Genomic DNA, 23,346 nt, shown 5'->3' on the forward strand with positions numbered 1-23,346 from the left:
GCAGCAATGGCCAAAGTGTTAAATGCCTTTTTTGTTTCAGTTTTCACCAAAAAGTTAGCAATGATCAGCTGGCTAACATAGAGAACAACAGTGTAAATGGGATAGGCTCTGAGACTAAAGTAGGAAAAGAATGTCTTAACAATTACTTTGACAAGTTAGATGTCTTCATGTCTCAGGGCTTGATGAAGTACATCCTAGAATGCTTAAGGAACTGGCTGAAGAGATCTCTGAGCCGTTAGCGATTATATTTGAGAACTCATGGAGGACAAAAGAGGTACCTGAGGAAAGGAAAAGGGCAAATATAGTACCTATCTATAAAAAGGCAAATAAAGACAATCCAGGGAATTATCACTCATCTTAACTTCGGTCCTGGGAAAGATAATGGAGCAAATAATCTGTAAGCACCTAGAAGATAATAAGTAACAGTCAGTATACATTTGTCAAGAACAAACCATGTCAAACCAAGCTGTAGCCTTCTTTGACAGAGTAATAAGCCTTGCAGATAACTGCTACTACTTCCCCTATCAGTGGCTCACAATTGAGCTGGAAGGGCATTTAGAGTGGGGTCCTGGAAGAATCTGTCCTGGGTCTGGTTCTAATCAATATCTTTGTAAATGAATTAGATGGTGGCATAAAGGGTACATGTGTAAAATTTGTGGACGATACCAAGCTGGGAGGGGTTGCAAGCACTTTGGAAGACAGGAATAAAATTCAAAATAATCTTGACAAACTGGAGAAATGGTCTGAATTAAATAGGATGAAATTCAATGAGGACAGATGGAAAGTACTACCCTTAGGAAGGAATAATCAATTGCACAAGTACAAAATGGAAAATGACTGCCTAGGAAGGAGTACTGCAGAAAAGGATCTGGGGATTATAGTGGATGACAAACGAAATATGGGTCAACAATATAATATTGTTGGGGGGAAAAAAAAGCAAACCTCATTCTGGGATTTATCAGCAGGAATGTTGTAAGCAAGACACAAGAAGTAATTCTTCTGCTCTGGTCAGTACTGATAAGACCTCAGCTGGAGTATTGTGTCAATTTCTGGACATCACACTTCAGGAAGGATGTGGACAAATTGGAGAAAATCCTGAGGAACGCAACAACAATGATTAAATGAAAGCCCTGGGGGAGTGGCAAAAGGAGGATGGGGAGGGGAAATGTTACCAAGTATGCTTCTGCAGCTGCTCCTGCCAGCTACCTGGAGTTTGTCTTCATTCCCACTTATAGAGGAGAAGAGTAAGCAGCCAGGCTGTACCAATGGATGCCTGTAGATGGGGAGTATCTCAGGAGTGGAGCAGCTCACAGGTGCTTTTGCAGCAGACCCTGCCAGGTAGCTGGGGTTCATTGCCACTCCAAGAGTAAGGGTACGTCTACACTGACTTTTAAAACCCACAGCAGTGAATCTGAGTCTGGGTCCAGAGACTCAGGTTTGTGCTACAATGCTAAAAACAGTAGTGTAGACATTCAGGCTCAGCCCCTGAGGCCTGAGCTCCAGCCCAAGCCACAATGTCTATCTTGCTGTTTATAGCGCCCAGCCCTTGTCTGTAGACCCAGGCTCTGAGAGCCCTGCAGGTTTTGCCGACTTATCCTGAGTGGCCTGGCTGTGCCACTGAATGCTATGGTCATGGGCTGTATTTAAAAAAATTTAGTAGAAAGCATTGCATGTCTGATCTTTGAGAGACCTGCAGCGTGTATTCCATTGTTCTAGCCATACAGTTGCACTTGGATATTTTATTAAAACTATTTTCTTTAGATTTGTGGTCCACCCCAATATTCATTTAAAGATGTATATTAAAAAGGATCCTTTCACTATTGCTGATTTTTTTTCTTCCACATAATAAAGAATCAGACCCACATTTCTTCTCCTTTTTGCATTACTGGGGTTATTCCAAGAAGAACACACTGCTCTGGGAGCCCAGAGCACACTGGTGAAGTCAAGAGAGCTATACTGTACATTTTAAATAGAAATTCAGAACAACTTCTTTTATCATGGTTCTAGATTATTGGGAAGGAATGAAGGTCTCTTTGTAATGCAGTTATTGAGTCTTGTTACTGGTTTTTATAAAAGTTTCTTATCTTTATTTCCCTGAGCCAATAGATCAAGGCCACTCAAGTTTGTAATTTATGGGAGCAATTAAACAGTAGGCAATTTTCTTGTACTATTTTCACAGATAATTTAATTTTTATTTGCTTCTTCTGAGTGTAAAAATTTAGTAACATGTGATAAGTGTTCTAAAATGCTTTGTTAAAGGTTATAACAGTTTTCCTAATTATATTTTGCTGGAATGCTTTGCCTCCATTGTAGAGTGACTGTGAATTTGAAGGGAGATCTTTTGTACGCTTTTCTTCTGTGTCACATGGAAGCAATATTAAGTCAATAGAGTTTGAGGAAAGAGACCGATCTTTGAACCTGTTGATAGTGAGTTTTCTGAGAGCTTTGTCATTTTGCATTTATACTTTTTTTCCCTTTATGCCTGCTGCACCAAACTTGGCTACTCTTTTTGGTTCATATCATAGAAAAATACAACTAAAATAGAAATTCCTACTGTTTTCTTTCTGAAGCTCTTGCTGGCTCATACAGCAGTGCTGCAAAATTTCAGCATTCAGAATAGAATCGAGGAAATACTGTAAAGAGATGGAATTTGACAAGGACCACTGTATTAGGATGAATGATGGGAACAAAATTCCTGCAGTGGGATTTGGTACCTATTCCCCTGATGCAGTAAGTAAATCTTTCATGGATTTCTTTGTCCTGAACCTGTTGATTAACATTGCTGGGCATGGCTATAACCATTACCTGTAGCACTCCAGAAAGGGCTGCAAGATGAGATCCCTGTATATCTAATTTATAAAACTATTGACAATGTCTGAAAAGTGCTTTGGAGGTTTGAATGAAAGATGATGCCTGTATATAAGCGTAAGAATATCATTCTGTAAGAAATTATTTTTGTTTTTTGTTGTTTGAGTGAATCTCATGCTGATTCATGACTCCTTGACCTAGCTTTGCCAAAACACCTGATCAATAGCAACCCCAACCACTCACACCTTGAACCCCGACATGCATCTATCAATCCACCAATGTCCTGACCTCCAGCACCCAGTTATGCTAGTCCAGAGTCACTATGTAACTACCTGCGCACCTTTGCCCTGACCTACAGCACTCCCTTTTCCAGTTTTCAGCCCATATGACTCTGCCAATGCATTTTGGTCCCAACTTGAGCTAAATGGAAACCAATTTCATTTAAAGAGAAGTTAGTTATTTTTAGCTCTTGTAGTACTGCTCACTGAATTACACTGAGGGAAGGAAAATGAGTACATTTCCTTTTTCTCCCTTTTCAGCAGTCCTGCTACTTGCTGATCCCAGTGTGGAGGGGACTGGTCTAGTGGTCAGAGCAGGGGACTTGGAGTCAGAAGATCTGATTTTGCCTCTGAGTCACTTATGTAACCTTTGGGCATCTTACTTGACTCTTTGTGTTTTAGTTTCCCCATTCTCTAAAATGATGATAAATACTTGAATGAACCTTTCTGGGTTTAGTTCATAAGGATAAAATTTTCAAAAGCACCTAAGTGACTTAGAAGCCTACATCTCATTGAAAGGCACTTGGAAATGGCACTGCTTTTGAAGATTTTATCCTAAGAGTTTGTAAAATTGCATTGGGCCTCTCGGATGGAAAGTGCTAAAAAGTTATTAAATTCTATAGTCTTTACGCATTTTTCACTCCTTATTCCTATCTATGACTCAGGGAGAATTAAGCCTGACTAAATACTGTGTTTAAAAAAAAAAAAATGTAAGGGTCCCTCTGAAGAGGACAGCTGCGTGTGGCTCTTTTTCCTTCTACCTGGTACGTATAAGCCTTGTGGCACCATGACATGTATATTGTCCTAGGAATAAAGGTGAAGCATAGACATTTTCTGTAGAGCTCAGTGACTCAGCTCTTTCCAGTGAGTCCTACTAATCAGCAGAACTGATACAATCTTTCTTCTCCTCCTCCTCCTCCCAGAAAAGACCACCTCCTAAAATATGACTTTCCTACACACTACAATCTGCGTCAACTGCAGCTGTTCACTCAGGCCTGTTTCTAAGTTATACTAAGGCACTTTAGGACCTCCACTCTAAAGTGGGTGTAATTTAAGGCCCATCACACTGCCAGCAGAGGTGATGCATGGGATTTGAAAACCGCATCCTGCCAGGAGCTGGTGGATTGGAAGCTGGTGGGAGCCGCCTGACCAGCTCGAGCCCTTGAGACTCTGCACTGTGGAAGCCGGCAGCCCTCCCTGCCCGTCTCCCTGAGCCAGGCCACCTATGTACAGCCAGGGGCTCCCCAGGCAGGGAGGGCAGCACAGTTCCGAGCTGCATCCCTGATGCGCTCTCGCCTCTCTCCCAAAGGAGCCGGACGATGCAGCACGGAGCCCGGCTGCCATGAGGTACTCCTCAGGATGTTCGCTCACTGCTGCCCTGGTGCTCCTGGCTCTGCTGCTGCTCCTCAGCCCAGAGGCGACACATGGGTCAGTCAGATGCAACCCATCCCCCCCCAAAAAACTTTAAATGTTGTGCCCACCCACCATCAAGAGTTACGCATCATCTCTGACCGCCAGAGTGACGTAAAGGGCGTGACATTGCACTCCATGTGTTTTATGGAAATATTCTTATGAGTGTGAATATGATGTAACTGGAATATGCTTTATGCAAAAAAGCTCTTGTAAGGTATCATAACAAAGTTTATAACATACTGAATATATTCCTCCTGTTTGTATGCATGTATCATTCTTGTAACTGAAGCTAGAAATATGAAGTATAACTCTAAGGTCCTATTGTAATTATGCAAAGTGTGGGGCATTAATAGTGGTTTAGAATCTTGATGGCTCCCATTGATCAGAAACTATCAGTTGTAAGTGGCCTTAGTTACTTGAAAACCTTCCTGTGATATGAGTGGGCCAGCCCATGGGGAATGGAGACAAGGGGTCTTACAGTGGCATGTGACCATGTTACCTGATGATGAAGTCCATCTTAAATGTGGTACTTTTCCATTTAGAAGGAGGGGTGGGGACCCAGAGAGACAAAAGATTCCCACCTTGTGCCAAAGCTATAAAAGGGGGTGGAGCAGGACAAAGGGGGACCAGTCATTAGAGAACCCCTGCTTACCACCTGAGATGTCTTCTGAAACTAACAAGGACTCTACCAGGGGAAAGGATTGGGCCCAGACTAGGAAGCAGTCTAGTCTGTAAAAGAAGCTTATTGGAACATCTCTGAGGGTGAGATATTACCTCTAATCAGTTTCTTAATGGATTAGTCTTAGACTTGTGTGTTTTTGCTTTGTTTTGCTTGGTGACTTACTTTGTTCTGTCTGTTATTAGTTGAAACCACTTAAATCCTACTCTTTATACTTAATAAAATGACTTTTGTTTATTAATAAACCTGGAGTATGTGATTAATAGCTGGGGGCGCAAACAGCTGTGCATATCTCTCTATTGGTGTTATAGACGAACAATTTACACATTTAAGCTGCATAAGCTTTATACAGTGTAAAATGGATTTATTTGGGGTTTGGATCCCACTGAGAGCTGGGTGTCTGGGTGGTGGAGACAGGTAACCTGCTGAGCTGTTTTTAATTAAAGTCTGTAGCTTTGGGGGCGTGGTCCAGACCCGGGGTCTGTGTTGCAGCAGGGTAGCATGTCTGGCTCAACAAGGCAGGGTTCTGGAGTCCCAGGCTGGCAGGGAAAATGGGCTCAGAGGTAATTTCAGCACATCAGGTGACAGTCCCAAGGGGATCTCTGTGACCGAACCCATCACAAAAGGGCCTTAATGTAATGAGAATGTGGCCCACTTGTATTTATAAGGCCTGATTCTCCTTTCATACTAGGTTTTACACCATTGTAACTTCATTGACTTCAATGAGAGCAGATTTCGGCCCACAGGCTAGATTCTCTTTGATAATGGGAGAGAAATTGTTCAACAAATCCCTAGCTGAAGCTTGAAAAATAAAATTTAAAAAAGGCAAATGGGAAATCAGAAACCTTCTGCCTCTACCAAATTTGGGAACTGACTTTCTTTGCCTTCTCTAGTACTCCCCAAGAAGTTCATTAGCCCCTCACTTAAGTCTTGCTTATCATATTTTTTCTTTATCACACCTGATTTCTCCACTAGGAAGCATGGCTGTCGTCAGATTTTTTTTAATCATTAATCTCAACAGAGTCAATATGGACATAGCTGTAAGAAAGCTGAGTCATTATCAAGAACCAGCAGGGGTTCATAAAATCATAGTTCTCACCAAGCAGTTCTAATAGCTGCCTTTGTTACAACTACTCATGAAAGGAATGTGGTCCTGTCAAACCAAGAGTTCAAAACCATAATCAGTTTTGGCAAAATCATGAGTTTGATTTACAAATCATGAGATTTTTTTTAAATAGGCGATAGCTCAGCCAGACTGGGGGTTCTAATCCATAGTGAATGTTGATATTAGATTCTTACAGCTCCTGGTCTCGAGGTCCTGTACTAATTGTCCTTTGAATCTTGTAAAAAGGAAAGCTGAAATTATGGGCCTGATTCTCTGTTGCCCTGCATTTTAAGGAGTCATTTACTTCTGTGCACAGTGAGAGCAAAAAAACCTGCTATATCTGAATAGTAGCTTTTTACACCTACATTCCCTTTACTTTGTTGTGGTGTAAATGATAACACAAGCTGCAGGGCAACAGAGGACCTGGCCCAGAGTCCTTGAATTTCCTTTAAGGTAAATTCAAACTTCTAAATGTGCCACTCTACTTTGAAGTGTTTCTGGTGGGCATCAAAGCTCTAAATCACTGGCATAAAATATCCCTAATCCAGAGATATTGACACCATACCTTCTTAACCGGTAGGTTCAAAAAAGTAAATGTGAGGAGGCTACAAAGGTGGCTATTGAAGTTGGCTTCCGCCATATTGATGGAGCCTTTGTATATGGGACTGAGGAGGAGGTTGGGCGAGCCATTCATGAGAAGATTGCAGATGGGACAGTCAAAAGAGAGGACATATTTTACACAGGAAAGGTAGGTGGGTTTTGTTTTAACACAGATATTTTTATTCTACTGCTTCCGGTGCTAATTTTTTTTCTAATTTATGAAGAATGGTGTAACCTACTCAAGGCCAGTATTGAAAGGATTCCCCGGCGGGGGAGGGTGGTGGTGTATTATTCACAGACTTGGGAAATTGCTTTCTATAAAAAGTTACCGGCTCATCTCTACATGTGTGAATGTGAAGCTAAAACGGCCTCTTCATGCCCCTCAAAGTACAGATCACCAGACAGAACATTTTATTTTATTTAGCCACAATGAGCCTTTTTAAGCTTCCTGTGCACAATGGTGACTCTGCTTGATAGACCATTTCTGTTTCTTTTAAAGTGTAGATTTATTTTGAAAAGTGATTGTGTAAAAATGGCACCTTCTTATTCAACCAACCTGCTCCCTGTGTGCATTCACAGTTCTATCTGTGTCTTCAGTGGAAGAAAAATTAAGCTGTCACTCCTTTCAGCTCTACAGAGACAACATGACTAAGGGAGAGTAAGGTGGATTTTATTCCTCCTCGGGTCTCATCAACAAAATTGTTTACTAATTGCCAATCAGTTACACTTCCACAAGACAATTAAAAGGAAGAGATTATCACTGAGCAAGATTTTTAGACATTGGGGTTGCAAAGATGTCACAGAGAGCATAATTAGTTCTCTAGTGTTTTTATTGCTGGAGATGATGGACAAGAAGCGAAGAACCCAGCTTGATCCAGATTGAGTTTGTGGAACTGTCAGTTGGAAAAGCATCCTTTTACTTGTAAATGGGGCACATTTGTATTGACTGAGAGTCAATATTTAACACCACACTCTCATTTTTACAGAGTCACTTTTCAGAGCAAAACCACACAGTACGTGAAGAATCCACAGCAAAAAAGGAGAAAGGGCTTCTTGGGGTGGGATTCTTTCCACATTAGAACTGACGTCTTGTTAGAAATGGCATTTGTATGAACTCCCATCTCCTGGTTCCCAGAGACAGACCAGAATTGTGTACAGGACTCAGTCACGTACCAAGGGACATCTTCCATTCCATTCTTCCAAGGGTCAGCTAATTAAGTCAGACAACAGAGTGACTCCTAATAGCCAAGGAGAACAAATTTAGCCAAAAAGATTTTAACCTTGAGAGTGGTTTCACATAGGGTTCCTGTACTGATCAAATGCACTTCTGACATCCTGGCTGCATTTCAGCCCCTCGCCCTGCTTCTTCAGGAAACATTCACTTCTCACCTTCATGTGCATCTTTGCACGCAACCACCTCACAACACAACCCTTCTGCTAAAAAGGCAAAGCCAATGTCATGTCATGAATAAAACAATTTAGAAAAGTGTTTTTTACAGAAAGAAGAGATGAGAAAACTTCTTCAGAAAAAACAGTTGTTTTTGAATCATTACAGCTTGGGAGTACCTTTCACCGTCCTGAACTTGTCCGAAGCTGCCTGGAACAATCACTGAAGAAACTTAAGTTTGACTATCTTGATCTCTTCATTATCCATACCCCTATGTCCCTAAAGGTAAACAATTCTTTAAAAAATATACACAGGAAAACAAATGTTTGGTAGCATATCCAGAGCAGAGCTGTTTTTTTAAAAAGACCCATAGTCCATCTAGTCGTATGTCCAGCCTACAAAAGTGGCCTATGATGGGTGCTCGAGGGGAAGGCAAAAGACAAAAGAAAAACTAATGCATGAGGCACACTCTATAATGCAAAAAATGTTTTGGGGGGGAACTTATATTGTGTCTCATTCGCAGTTGATATATAGTAATCATGTAGGTTAACAATTTTATACTTTTCATTCTTGCTATTAAAACATCATATGCTACCTGGGTTCACACTAGGCCACTGAATATATATATCTTAGTGCATTGGCAAATTTACAAACTGTCTGGGAAACTCTCTAAATTCTAATATACACTTAATGATCAAAAGCTAACTAATTACTCCGGAAACTCACCAGTAATCTGTAAAACTAATCTGAGGTTACTGTGATTTCTTGTGGGGTTTTTTAATCAGCTATAACCTCTTCAGGTCATTAAGTCAAGCTTCTTTCTCTTTGTCAATGAAGATGTCATTTCACGTGATACCATATCATGATTTATCTGTACTATGTACTATCTGTACTATCTCTAGGCCCTAATTGCTTTCCACATGCATGCTTTGTTTTCACGGTGTATAAACATGATTTCTTATGAAAATAGTGTTTCACCGAGCTAATTAATTTTCCAGTATTAACATTTATTGTCTTACTTACTCAAAATTATTTCTAGGCATCTAGGGTGAAATTTGCTCACGGAATACAAGGTATGCTCTATATTTCAGTTATGTATAGGCCTTTTACTCAAAAGTGGTGTGTAGATCAATTCTGTAGCTCAGTTTGATAATTTACATTGTCTGCTCTTCCTCCAAAGAAGTAGAAAATTCAGTTCAGTTCAAAGTAGTTTTAATTCAGATGATACCGGTTTTGTTCTGGTGCTGCTGGAGTCTTCCATTAGGGACTTAAAAGAAAAGGAATTAATAAGATAAGATAACTCTTAGGTGTTACTGGTCAGGAAATTCTTGGTGACTGGGCAATGATCCAGCTCTCAGTCTCTCATCTAAATGTGTTTAGCTTGTGGGAATCCAAATGGTTTAGATAAAACCATTCTATTATTTTTACCAGCTTTAGAGTTCGACACTTTGCCTCCCCCCCCCCCCCCACTCCTCCTGGTTACAACTCCTTCCTTGGCCACAAAATAATTAAAATCCACTTGTGTAAAAAACATCATGACCAAGGAGGATTTTCCTTTTGTTTTTAAGCCTGGGCCAGATTTATCACCAATGGATGAAAACGGAAAACTCATTGTCGATATTGTAGATCTGCGTCAAACTTGGGAGGTGAGTGACATGAATATCACAGTGTTAATTAAGAGCCCATCCAGTTTCCTTAGGCAGCCACTCTGACTGTTACCCAGAGAGTGTTCAGAGTTCTATCTGCTTTTTTGTCATATGACCTTTTTAGAGGTCTAGGGAGAATGTAATTGTTATGTATGTGGGAGGCTGGGATTGTTAGTACCATATGTTGTTGAACTGCCTATTGATAAAATGCAGATTCACATCAGCAAGTGACTGCATACAAACTATATACAAACAGCACCATCACACTTAACAGGGCTGCCCCTTGTGTGTATTGAGCATCATTGCTTTAGTGACAAAAATAAGCTTGGCTGCTTTTTGCTCCAGTTAGCCCAGCAGCACCAACCAGCGATGCTCCTTCTTGTGAATCATCAACAGGTTTTCTCACTAAAATCAAAAATCAGTGACACCCGCGTTAAGAAGATGATGTTGCTCAAGTGTCACTGAGGGTATAATCTGAAGATGTTGGGGCTGCAGAGGTGCAATTGAACCGTTCTTATTAGTATTGATGCCCAAGTTGGAAAGAGTCCAGCTCAACTGTCAGGCTTCAGTCAGGTCTGCATACAGTTTTCATCCGACTTTAACTATTTCGTTTAGAGGTGTGATTTTTTTTTTTTAACAAAACAGTTTAATTGGTGCAACCCCTAGAGGGTTTTACCAGTACAGTGGTACCTTGCACTGGGGTATTTTCTTTCCCTAAATTTATGGGAATAAACTATACCACTATAGGCTCCTTTATAGCAGCATGACTGTACCCACTGGGATAAATTATACCTTTCTGGCACACACACACACCCCGGGGCAAGAAGGGGCATCTCTCTTGTCTCAGACATCCTTTTCTGGACAATTACATTACTATAGTTCTAGTTCCAAGTGCGGAGTATGGCCCCTGTGTACACCTGATAGACAGCCTGTCCCCTTCTAGGGGTATGAAATAGTCCAAATGAAGGAAAGGGCACAGTAATTCTGCAGCCCTCAAAAAAGGCCTTGTCCCTGCAGTCTCACACAGAGTGAAGGTTTACAGTCCCTTGGCAGGAGATCTGGACTACTTGTCCCCTATGTGCCCAAGCAACCAAGGCAAAGTCCCAGGGCTCCAAAAAGAGAAGTATAGAAAAGTCAGTCCTCTACTTCCTCAGAGGCCCCAGGAGGCCAATGTGCTCAAGCAATTTCCCCAGGAGACAACCCCTGCCCTCTGGGGAGCTCTAGCTGGGATCACGCCAGAGTCCTACTCAGACTGAGCCATTATCCTCCCTTTTAAGCACTTGCCGTTCGCCAGGCTTGACAAGCCTCATAGTTGCGGTGGATTGTGTGCAGAGAAGCTCTTTAACCCTTTCTGACTGCTGTGGGAGCTTCCCCATCATACTAGAAGAGGTCTACTACATCAGCATCAGACTGATATACAGTAGTTAAAGCAGCACAATAACTGTGCATAGACCAGACCTTCAATGAGTGTTCAGGGCTGCTAGTTAAGTGAAATATATTTTCAATTGTAAACTGAGCAGATTTGAGGGGGAAATCACTGAGACACAACAAACATGAAACCTCACATGTCATTTTTACAGAATCTCTTTACAGATCAGAGCCGCACCTGTTCTGAGGGCAGGGATATTGTCAAAGGCATTGTCAGGGACAGAATTGTAGTCTGGGCTTTCCAGGTGATGTTTTCCACAGAGGAGGAATGAAATATTCTGCCCTAGAGTCAGCCAAGATGAGGACTCCATGAGATCCCTAATTCTTTAGCTAATGCTCTTTGAGTAGCTCAGCATTGCAGCTTATTAGTGGGCCAGCCAGTCAACACTGAAGAGCTAGGTTCAAAGTCTGCCACGCTTACCCACATTACAAAGTCCACCACTCAGTTAAATATCATTGATGCGTCTATATCAAGAGAGGCCAGAAATGAAATACAAAGGGATATCAGGTCAGAATCGAGGTGCATTGGCAGAGCTTTGGGGGAGGTTAGCATAGCGTATGCTCACATTATCTCTGGTTCTAATTGGTGCTATTAGTTCCTCATTTTCATAAGTACTAACTTAACTCCCTCATTTAAAAAGAGAAAGCTAAAACTTCCCCTGTGATATGTGCCTTCCCTTCAGTGGACTCTAGCAAACATTTTCTATTAAATGTAAAAAGTAAACTGAATTTACACTATCTGTTTTCATAGCACTGCTTGTGATCTGAGACTCCAGTCATTTCTTGGTGTATCTCAGACACCACAGTATGGGTACTATCAGTAAATACAGACATTCTAATGGTGACCACTGCACTTGTCCATCTCCTTCAGTATTTCTTGTGTTTCCCCCTTAATTTTCATTCTCCATTTTTTTGTGCTATAAAGCTCTTAAACTGGTGTTCGTAGTCCCATATTTATGTGGTACCCTTATTTCTGTATTGTTCACTAGTAGTGATTGGGTATCGTTATGTCTTTGAGTTCTTTGTGTATGAAGGACAAACTAGAGAGGAAGCTAAGGGGAGAGGTGGTGGCCAGATAGTCTACTTTCTACTGGGGGAAAAGATGATTTTATTTCACAGTGGATTGGACAGAGATCTGATGCCTAAGTGAACGGTTGGAAAATAACTGTCTGTCTCTAAATCAGAGTTTCTTTCTAGAACAAATCAAACTTCCCCTACTGTGTAATGTAGTAATATTTTGGTGGAATAATTTTATATTGAGTGGGCCCAGTTGAGGTTAATTTTTCCAGTCTCTCAGAAATTATACTACCAGTAGTGATAATAGAACTGGCCGTTGTTGTTTTCCCCAGGCCATGGAGGCATGTAAAGATGCAGGCTTGGTGAAGTCCATTGGAGTGTCCAACTTCAACCGCAGACAGCTAGAAATGATCCTGAACAAACCAGGGCTCAAGTACAAACCTGTTCTCAACCAGGTAAAATGCTGACCTTTGGGTGGAGACATAAAAGTACTGAGTTAGACACAGGCGGCAAGTTATATGGGCCCGGGGTGTCCATGCTCCAACAATATTCATGAAGGTGGGCCGGCTCCACCAATGTTTGCGCCTCAGGCCCCGCGCTTTGGGGGGCTCCATGGCTTGGCAATGTGGGGCGCTCTCACCTCGGGGGGCAGCTCCCCCGCCTCCCCACAAGAAGCTCCCCCCATCCCCTGCATCCCTGCATGCTGCAGAGTCTCGGTAGAGGCAGGGTAGCTCCACTTGCTGCTTCCGTCCTCCCTCTCCCTGCAGCACTGACCGGGCTCCCAGAGCTGCCTGGCTGCGCCTCCACAGCAGGGACAGGGAGGGAGCCACAGGCAGCGGGGGCAGAAAGAGAGCAGCAGGAATCTGTCACTGTCAGACAGATTTCAGAGTAGCAGCCGTGTTAGTCTGTATCTGTACAAAGAACAGGAGGACTTGTGGCACCTTAGAGATTAACCAATTTATTAGAGCATAAGCTTTCGTGAGCTACAGCTCACTTCATTGTCAGAGACACACAGACACGGTTGTGGGGACAGACAGATGGAACCGGGGGCGGGGGAAAGGAGCAGTGATGGGCACCCTGGGGCTGGCATAAAATACAGAGTACAGAGGGGGCTTCCTGGGTGGGGGGGCTATAGCAACATCCCCCACCCCCCAGAGCAGATCCGGGCCGCAGCTGGCGTTATCACTCCCCTCCACTCCACAGACACCCACACAACCCTCTGCCCCCCCGAAAAACCCCCACTGGCCCCTGTGCCCCGGTCACCCCTCTCCAGAGAGCCCACCTTTTGTGCCTCCACAGACAGCTCCCCTGCCCACTGCCTCCCCTGCTCCTGAGCTCCCTACCATCTCCCCCTTTGCCTCCCCTCCCCACCCCAGCCCATTGGCCGGGAGGCTCCCAGCCTGTTGGCAACTGCAGCCAATGGGAGCTGCAGCTGAGGCAGGGGGCCTGCTTGCAGATGCAGACGTGCCTGGCTATGCCTCCACAGCACCAGGAGGGGGAGCCACAGGTGAGCAAGCCCCGGTCGCCGTCATCGCAGGCCCAGCCATTCTCTGGGTATTTAACTTCACTGAGGCAAGTAATTCAATCTACTCTTCCTTTCCAGGCAGTGTGTGGCTTTTCCTGTAAGAAAACTTACAATTTCTTTGCAAAGAAGTCCAGTTATAGTTTTTTCACTTGAGAAGTATATTTTCTGGTGGTTCATAAGCTCATTTATTTTGTTAACTCAGTTTCATAGGCAATTTTAAAAGTCACTTGAATTGTACCTGTTTTTTCCCATCAGTCCAAAAATACATGGAAGAAGTGCAGATTTTTATTGCTGTGCGCCAAACCACACTGTGCAGAAATGTAAATGTCAGAGCTAGAAAATCTCTGCAAGGGTAACAGTCCCTTCAGGAAATTGTCCTCAAATCGCTCATTCTTCTGCGCAGTCCATTCTATTGTTCCCTCCAGTAGCGATAGTGACCAGTGTCTCCACCCACAGGGGAGTTGCAGAAGACTGTGTCAACCCTGCAGCGACTCCAGGGCTGGAGCACCCACAGGGAAAAATTAGTTGGTGCTCTGCACCCACCAGCAGCCAAGCTCCCCCTTCCTTACCTCCTTCTCCCCCCACGCCCCAGCGCTCTGTGTCCCTGCTCCTTCCCTCTCCCTCCCCCTCCCAGTGCTTCCCCCCCACCCCTGCCACCTAACAGCTGTTTGGCAGCGCTTAAGACTTTCCAGGAGGGAGGGGGAGGAGCGGGGATGCGGCGTGCTCAGGGGAGGAGGCAGAGAGGAGGTGGGGCAGGGGCAGGAACTTGGGGAAAGGGGGTGGAATGCGGTGGGGACTTTGGGGAATGGTTGGAATGGGGACAGGGCGAGGGGGGTGCAGGGGCAGGGCTGGCGTGGGGTCGAGAACCCACTGGGAATAGAGGAAGTTGGTGCCTATGACCCCTTTGGCCTCCCTAGGATTCCCCCTACCATTACTCCCTCTGGATCTTTCCTCGCTCATGAAGTGAAGTCTGTCATTACAGGTTCTTATCTCTGTAATGTATTTAATTGTGATGTATTTATTAAGTGTAAATTAATGCACTATGGGAGTCCCCCTTCAGCCCTCTGTATAAATTGATCCCCTTCTTTCAATATGTTTTGCCCATAGGGTTTTCTGCAGCCCTAGGGCAGCCAGCAATAACCGCTGTGTCTTTGCAATGGGGTGAGGGAAGGGGACCATGGGTTCCCTATTTATGTGATTTGCAAGAAGTGTTATAATTACTTGGTACTAAATGTGTTTAAATGATAAAAGTGCCTTGTAAAATTCCAAAGCAAGTTCATTTTCATTTCTCATATAATAATCTCATATACAGTATACACACATTTTTCATTAATTATAGGAGTTGAATTTATTTTTGTTGTTGTTGTTGTTGTTTGTTAGCCAGGTTACTGGTTTTTTTCCCAGTGTGGAAAATTATGTGCTATTTCACGGATTGAATGACATAATTACCACCCCCCACCCCACCCCCCAATGTCAGTCACTAAATCGGATAATATTGTCAAGTGTCTGTCTTGCAACATGGTGGTGTCTACCCCTGCCCCGCACTTCAGGGGGACATGAGTTCCAGGGCAGCCTGGGAGGTCAGCAGGGGGTCTGGCACCAGCAGCCGCAAGTGACCCAGCCCCAGCCCGCTCCGCTCCACCCCGCCGGCTCCCAGTGTTGCTCAGAGATGGAGGTTTGGGGGAAAGGGTGGAATAGGGGCGGGGTAGGAAGAAGCAGGGTGGAGCGGAGCGGGCTGGGGCTGGGTTGCTTGCTGCTGCTGGCGCCAGGCCCCCTACTAACCCCCCAGTCTGCCCTGGACCATTCTCCCCCTGAAGCGCAGGACCCCAGGCGGTTGCCCCAGTCCATCCTATGAATGGGACAGCTCCCCTTGGGCTCCCCTTGGGCAAAAATTATACAAACCTGGCACCCATGGAGTTAGAAGAAATTCAGAACTTGTAGTCAGTGAAGAGTTTCATTTATGGGGGGAACTAATGCCCAGCATCTCTTTTAAATCAAAGGGGAAACTTCCTTATTGCTCCACTTCAAGTAGACACAAGCCACAACGGTTAGACCCTGATATTGAACTCCTCAGAATTTGTGGGTGTTGCGACCAGCTGACATTAAAGACGGGGCCTTAGCAACTATAGATTCAGGTTCAGGTTCTGAAAAAAAAAAGTTCCATGTTGTTTGGAATAAGGGCTTTGTTTGTGCCCATCACTGAAATGATGAAAAACTTATGCATATCAAGAAAGAATGAAGTAGAAAATACTGTAAAGGAAACAGTCTCTGAGAGAGGCAGGAGAAAGATAAGCACAGCCACCTCCCTGTACATCCAGAGATCCTCATTCCCCTGCTATGGGAATAGACTTTCATAGCAGCAGCCTTTCTCTGCTTGGAATCTGAGGATGTTTTGTTATCAGGTTGTTCAAACTCATACTGTCGTCATCAGGAATAGGTCGGAATATGAACAAGAGGCTGCTAGGCAGCTCTCCAACACCACTTTGTACAAGCCATTACCCTCTGATCCCACTGAAGGTTACCAAAAGAAACTACACCATCTGCTCAAGAAACTCCCTGAAAAAGCACAAGAACAAATCCGCACAGACACACCCCTGGAGCCCGACCTGGGGCATTCTATCTGCTACCCAAGATCCATAAACCTGGAAATCCTGGATGCCCCAGTATCTCAGGCATTGGCACCCTGACAGCAGGATTGTCTGGCGATGTAGACTTCCTCCACAGGCCCTACGCTACCAGCACTCCCAGCTATCTTTGAGACACCACTGACTTCCTGAGGAAACTACAATCCATCGGTGATCTGTCTGAAAACACCGTCCTGGCCACTACGGATGTAGAAGCCCTCTACACCAACATTCCACACAAAGATGGACTACAAGCCATCAGGAATAGTATCCCCGATAATGTCACAGCAAACCTGGTGGCTGAACTTTGTGACTTTGTCCTTACCCATAACTATTTCACATTTGGGGCAATGTATACCTTCAAATCAGCGGCACTGCTACAGGTACCTGCATGGCCCCACAGTATGCCAACATTTTTATGGCTGACTTAGAACAACACTTCCTCAGCTCTCGTCCCCTAACGCCCCTACTCGACTTGCGCTACATTGATGACATCTTCATTATCTGGACCCATGGCAAAGAAGCCCTGGAGGAATTCCACCATGATTTCAACTGTTTCCATCCCACCATCAACCTCAGCCGGGACCAGTTCACACAAGAGATCCACTTCCTGGACACTACGGTGCTAATAAGCGATGGTCACATAAACATCACCCTATACCGGAAATCTACTGACCGCTGTTCCTACCTACATGCCTCCAGCTTTCATCCAGACCACACCACACGATCCATTGTCTACAGCCAAGCTCTACGATACAACCGCATTTGCTCCAACCCCTCAGACAGAGAGACACACCTACAAGATCTCTATCAAGCATTCTTACAACTACAATACCCACCCGCTGAAGTGAAGAAACAGATTGACAGAGCCAGAAGAGTACCCAGAAGTCACCTACTACAGGACAGGCCCAACAAAGAAAATAACAGAACGCCACTAGCCATCACTTTCAGCCCCCAACTAAAACCTCTCCAACGCATCATCAAGGATCTACAACCTATCCTGAAGGACGACCCATCACTCTCACAGATCTTGGGAGACAGGCCAGTCCTTGCTTACAGACAGCCCCCCAACCTGAAGCGAATACTCACCAGCAACCACACACCACACAACAGAACCACTAACCCAGGAACCTATCCTTGCAACAAAGCCCGTTGACAACTGTGTCCACATATCTATTCAGGGGACACCATCATAGGGCCTAATCACATCAGCCACACTATCAGAGGCTCGTTCACCAGCACATCTACCAATGTGATATATGCCATCATGTGCCAGCAATGCCCCTCTGCCATGAACATTGGTCAGACTGGACAGTCTCTACGTAAAAGAATAAATGGATACAAATCAGACGTCAAGAATTATAACATTCAAAAACCAGTCGGAGAACACTTCAATCTCTATCATCACGCAATTACAGACATGAAAGTTGCGATATTACAACAGAAAAACTTCAGAAACAGACTCCAACGAGAGACTGCTGAATTGGAGTTAATTTGCAAACTGGATACAATTAATTTAGGCTTGAATAGAGACTGGGAGTGGATGGGTCATTACACAAAGTAAAACTATTTCCCCATGTTTATCCCCTCTCACCCCCACTGTTCCTCAGACGTTCTTGTCAACTGCTGGAAATGGCCCACCTTGATTATTACTACAAAAGGTCCCCCCCCCCCCCCGGCTGGTAATAGCTCACCTTAACTGATCACTCTCGTTACAGCGTGTATGGTAACACCCATTGTTTCATGTTCTCTGTGTATATAAATCTTCCCACTGTATTTTCCACTGAATGCATCCAATGAAGTGAGCTGTAGCTCACGAAAACTTATGCTCAAATAAATTTGTTATTCTCTAAGGTGCCACAAGTACTCCTTTTCTTTATACTGAGAAATGTGGCTTTCAGGCAGTAGGCTCAGAGGGAGATGATTCAGATGGACTATGTTGTTTTCTTATTCATTTGCCTACCCTTCACATAGATATCCAGGTGTATTCAGTACATGCTGGATAAAGAGAAAGAACTGAATTATATATGATAAGCAAAATAACACAGGATATGCACAGCATACCATAGTCAGCTTTTGAAAGTAATTTTGCCTCTCAACTAATTTTTTTTCAAACTTGGCAAAGAACAAGTTCTGTATGGAGGATACTATATTGGTAGGAGGTAATTTTAAAGTTTTAAATCTAAACTGTTTTAAATTTCATTATTAAAATATACAAGGGAAAAAATGTCTTATCTGGTGAAAAACACAGTTGGACAACTCAAAAATGATTGAACTGTTGTTGTTTGAATTCCCTCCTCCAACCCAAAAATCATTTGTGAGTTGAGACCAAGCATGAGAAATTTGGACCAAGAGACCACTTTCGGGGAAGTTATCAGCCACTGAAAATAAGGGCTTAGAATGAGAGTGCCATTTTGTCCATAACTGGTCCCAGTACAAACCCCTAGAACATCCACTAGTAACACATTCAATCTCTCTCTCCAACTAATGGTCATTGCTTTAATGGCAGTGTTAGTCCAGGTGATGATTTTGATCCATATCCTAGCTATGTGCCACGATGGGCCAAAACTAGTATCAAAACAATTTACTGAGGTTTCAGTGGGACTAGACACATAAGTAAGGCAAGCAGGACTTGGTCCTGACTATAAATCCTTATTAAGCCTACCCTCTCACAATATGTCTTGGCTTCTGTCCTTTAGTACATAAACGGATACTTGGGATTTATCAGCTAACCTGCACCCGAGGGTCACTTGCACTGCCAGGCTGTATTGTAATTGAAGATATTTAATATTTTAGTATACTGTGTCGCGTTAACGTAATGTCTGAAGTTTCTTTTGTCTGACTGCTGCTGCTCATATGATCTGAAATCTCAATTCTGGGTTGCGGGTTGATTCTGCAGGTTGAATGTCACCCTTACCTCAACCAAAGCAAACTGCTGGCCTTCTGCAAATCCAAGGATATCCTCCTCGAAGCCTATTGTGCTCTGGGATCACAGAGAGACAAGATGTGGTAAGGAAAGAAACTGGACTGTGCTCCCATGTTTAGAACCTCAATAATGGGTTAGAGGGTACTTTCCCCTCCTTCCATCTTCAAAGTATGTGACATTTATAAAGTTATACAATAAAAATGAGAGCTGGAAAAGACCTAGTAGTTTATTTTCAGATTGCACAGGCATTGTCCTCACTAGGTTGAGATGACTGCATTCCTGATCCCCAGAATGCTCCCTGTTTCTCTGTTTCCCTTGTAGGATAGACCAGAGCACCCCAGTTCTGCTGGAGGACCCAGTATTGGGTGCAATTGCCAAAAAATACAGCCGAAGCCCCGCTCTAGTAGCCCTGCGCTACCAGCTGCAGCATGGTGTCGTGGTCCTCTTCAAGAGCTTCACCAGAAAGCGTATTGAAGAAAACTTCCAGGTAAAACAGGAGGGGAGAGAGAAGAGGATGAGGGGGACACCTCCCTATGTGCAGATTTATATGGGATACTATGGAGGATTGAGAACTTTTGTGCCCTTGTACAGTATGGCACTGCAGGATCCTGCCTGAGAACTATCAGACATTGTGTAGCGCAGTTCTCAGGCAGGTTCTCTATTCTTAGAGAAGGCTTTTGCCACTTTAATATTTGAACTGTGTAACTGGGCACCCACTAGAGAACAAATAATAATATGGGGAGAAAAAACCCTGGAGTCCTCCTTGTCTGTCCCAAAGGAAACATTCTGAGGGAGCAATTGATTTGTGGAGCCCTTTTCCAAAATGCTACTCTTGACATCAGGGGAATATAGGCCCCTCTGAGCTTTGGAAAGACAAATGATCTTCCAATAGGAATGTGCTCCTTTCCTGCCTTCAGCCTCTTGCCTAGACCATGGGTCCTCTCCAAACTCTGATCTGTCCTCCCCTGCCCATTTTAGTCCAGAATCTTAAACATCCCAGGTAAATCAGGGTATAGCATCCCTCGTTCTACTTTCCATATCCAAGGAACAAACCATACAATATCAGACTGACAGATTTATTCTAGATTAAAGGAAAAACAAACCAAGAAAGAACATCTATGTGAGAGAGCACCGTGTGTATCTCCTCTGTAACATGCCATTTATATCTCAAAATGGCAGCTGCCGCTACAGACAGCAGATTGCTAAAAGTTCAAAGGTGAAATACACAGAAACTAAAATCACAACAGTTACATATCTAGATACCCTTCACCTCTGAAATATATAAAATACAGTGGAAAGAGCAGACCCAGATTAATATACCTATTTCATTTCCTTTTCACTTAACATGGGGCTTGTGCTTCTGTAAATGCACATACATCCCACTATTAGAAGGGCTGTGCCGAGCAGGAATAACCCAATGTTTTATCCTGTCTTCCGTGTCAGGTTTTCGACTTCCAGCTCTCTGAGGAGGACATGAAAACCATTGATGGGCTGAACAAAAATCTTCGCTACTTGAACTTAATACAGTGAGTCACAATACTTTGTATTTTAGAACTCTGTGGAGAGGCAGGAGAAAGGCAGCAGTGGTCACCCCACAAAGAAATAAGGTTTTGTGTTATACTGACCCTCGTGATCACAAAGGATGTACTTAGGATCATAGCTATTAGGACTGGAATGGAGTCATAGACTTTAAGCCCAGAAGGGATGACCAGATTCATAGAATATCAGAGTTGGAAGGGACCACAGGAGGTCATCTAGTCCAACCCCCTGCTCAAAGCAGGGCCAATCCCCAATTTTGCCCCAGAACCCTGAATGGCCCCCTCAAGGATTGAACTCACAACCCTGGGTTTAGCAGGCCAATGCTCAAACCACTGAGCTATCCCTCTCCCCATTTAGTTTGACCTGTATATCGCAGGCTATCAACACTACGCAGCACCCACTTGCTGAACCCAACAACCAAAACCAGACCGAAGCATTACAGCCCACAGGAGACTAGGACACAAGGTGGGTGAGGTAATATCTTTTACTGGACCAACTTCTGTTGATAGAGAAACAAGCTTACACAGAGAGCTCTTCTTCATGTCTGGGAAACTTGTCACAACTAAATACAAGATGGAACAGATTGTTTGGTATAAGTAGTTAACACACATTTCAAGGGGCCATTCAAGGTTACGCCCCTTTAACACCCCTCCATTCAGAGGGGGGAAAGAAAGGAGGGAAAGGCAGCTGGGGGGGTTATTAGTAGATTATAGATTGTTGTAATAATCTATAAATCCAGAGTCTCTTTTCAGTCCATGATTTTTAGTGACTAGTAAAGTTATGAAGTTAAGCTCCCAGGTTCATATTTTGAAAATGTTGTGCAGGTTTCCTTTGAGGATGAGGACTGATAGGGTGTTTTTGTATTATCATTTTCCTGTGTGAGTTCATTTGGGAATTTAGTGATTGTCTGGTTTCACCCATAGAGTTCTTGTTGTTAAGGCATTTAGTGCACTGGATGAGGTTTACCACATGTTGTGATAGGCATGTGTAGGATCCATGGATCTTGAAAGGTGTATAGTGGGGGGAAAGGAGGTTCAGCTCACCAGAAGCAAGCTCCCTACAGACTGGAGCCTATCCCTCTCACCCACAGAAGTTGGTTCAATAGAAAATATTACCTCACCCACCTTGTCTCTCTAATATCCTGTGACCAACAAAACTACAACAAGATTGCACACAGGAGACTAGAAAATTATGTGCCACAGGCAGTGAATAGGAGAGACCGACGTGCACCAGTGCCTGAGGCCCCCACAATGACAGGATTTGGCCCATTATCCCAACACATTCCTAGTAGGTTATCTCGTTTACCCTTGCTCCAGTTTCAAGGCAAAATAACAACTTCCCTTGAATGCCAATGTCATTGTGTCATCATCCTAATGGTTATAAACGTTTCCAATGTTCTGGAAACTCTAGGATCAGTTCAGGGCCCCTCTGGGGCATTTGTTGTGTTCTAGTGGTATTAACATAGGGATCTCCCTGGTGGTGAAGAACCCACAGAGCAAGGTCCTGTGCCATACCGTCCAAGATGTTGGCATAGGGGATTCGCTGAAGGCACTTCTGGGGAGAGAGTGTGGCCAGAGTGCTGCTGTGCTCCAGCAATCCCCAGCTAGGAGAGAGCATCTTAGGAATTAGCCCAAGGATCAGAGAGTTGCAAACTTTTCATTTGTGAATACACCCCTCTCCCCCCACCTCAGCTCTGCACAGTGCCACAGGGTGCAAGGAGTTCCGTTCTCAGCTGCATCCAAACAACCCTGATCTTTGCAGAAGTGTAGGTCTAGGTTAAACATTCTTTGATCTGGGTGGCCTTTACATCTGCAATGGGCTAAACCAAAACACACCCAAATTTTGAATCCAGATCGGGATCTTAACTTTACAGTTTGGGCCTGTCTGTATTTTAAAGACAATTTTTCCCTGCTTCATAAAAGCCCACTATTATTTGTTCTAGCCTCACTGTTTACTGAGAATAATCATCTCTTGTAACAGCATTCTGCCATAGGCAGTCACAGACAGTTATGAGACCATTCTGTCATGTTTTCTCCAAGCTTTATTAAATTCCAGGTGAACACAGGTATTAGTTATAATAGACTGTGCTGTAATGTAAAGTCCTCTAAATAGAGACTATACATTAGAGCACTCACGTGCTGAGGTAGTACAGTGACGGACCTAAAGAAAACCCTAAAATGGATAGATAGCATTCTATGTCTGCTCTTTGAGATTCCTGTGTTTTGCACTCAGATGTCCTAGTAATGCAATTACGTGGGGATATTTAATAAATATTTTCTTTTTAGACTTGTGGACCACCCTCAGTTTCCATTTAAAGATGAATAATGGAAAGAATACTTTCAATATTCCTGATTTTATTTCACATGTGAGG

The 23,346-nt window shown here is 43.7% G+C and overlaps 1 protein-coding gene across 1 annotated transcript; it reads left to right on the forward strand.

Annotated features, from left to right (window-relative positions):
* The first annotated feature begins 1,279 nt into the window (after positions 1 to 1,279).
* Positions 1,280 to 23,300, forward strand: LOC144259293 (aldo-keto reductase family 1 member C3-like). Its single transcript, XM_077807496.1, has 10 exons — positions 1,280 to 1,338; positions 2,571 to 2,730; positions 6,864 to 7,031; positions 8,439 to 8,555; positions 9,839 to 9,916; positions 12,694 to 12,816; positions 19,410 to 19,519; positions 19,758 to 19,923; positions 20,880 to 20,962; positions 23,261 to 23,300. The coding sequence occupies exons 1-10, from the start codon at positions 1,280 to 1,282 to the stop codon at positions 23,298 to 23,300; spliced, it is 1,104 nt and encodes a 367-aa protein (XP_077663622.1).
* Positions 23,301 to 23,346: the final 46 nt, after the last annotated feature.

Source organism: Eretmochelys imbricata, chromosome 1 (genome assembly GCF_965152235.1).
Source record: "Eretmochelys imbricata isolate rEreImb1 chromosome 1, rEreImb1.hap1, whole genome shotgun sequence".
Lineage (NCBI taxonomy): Eukaryota > Metazoa > Chordata > Testudines > Cheloniidae > Eretmochelys > Eretmochelys imbricata.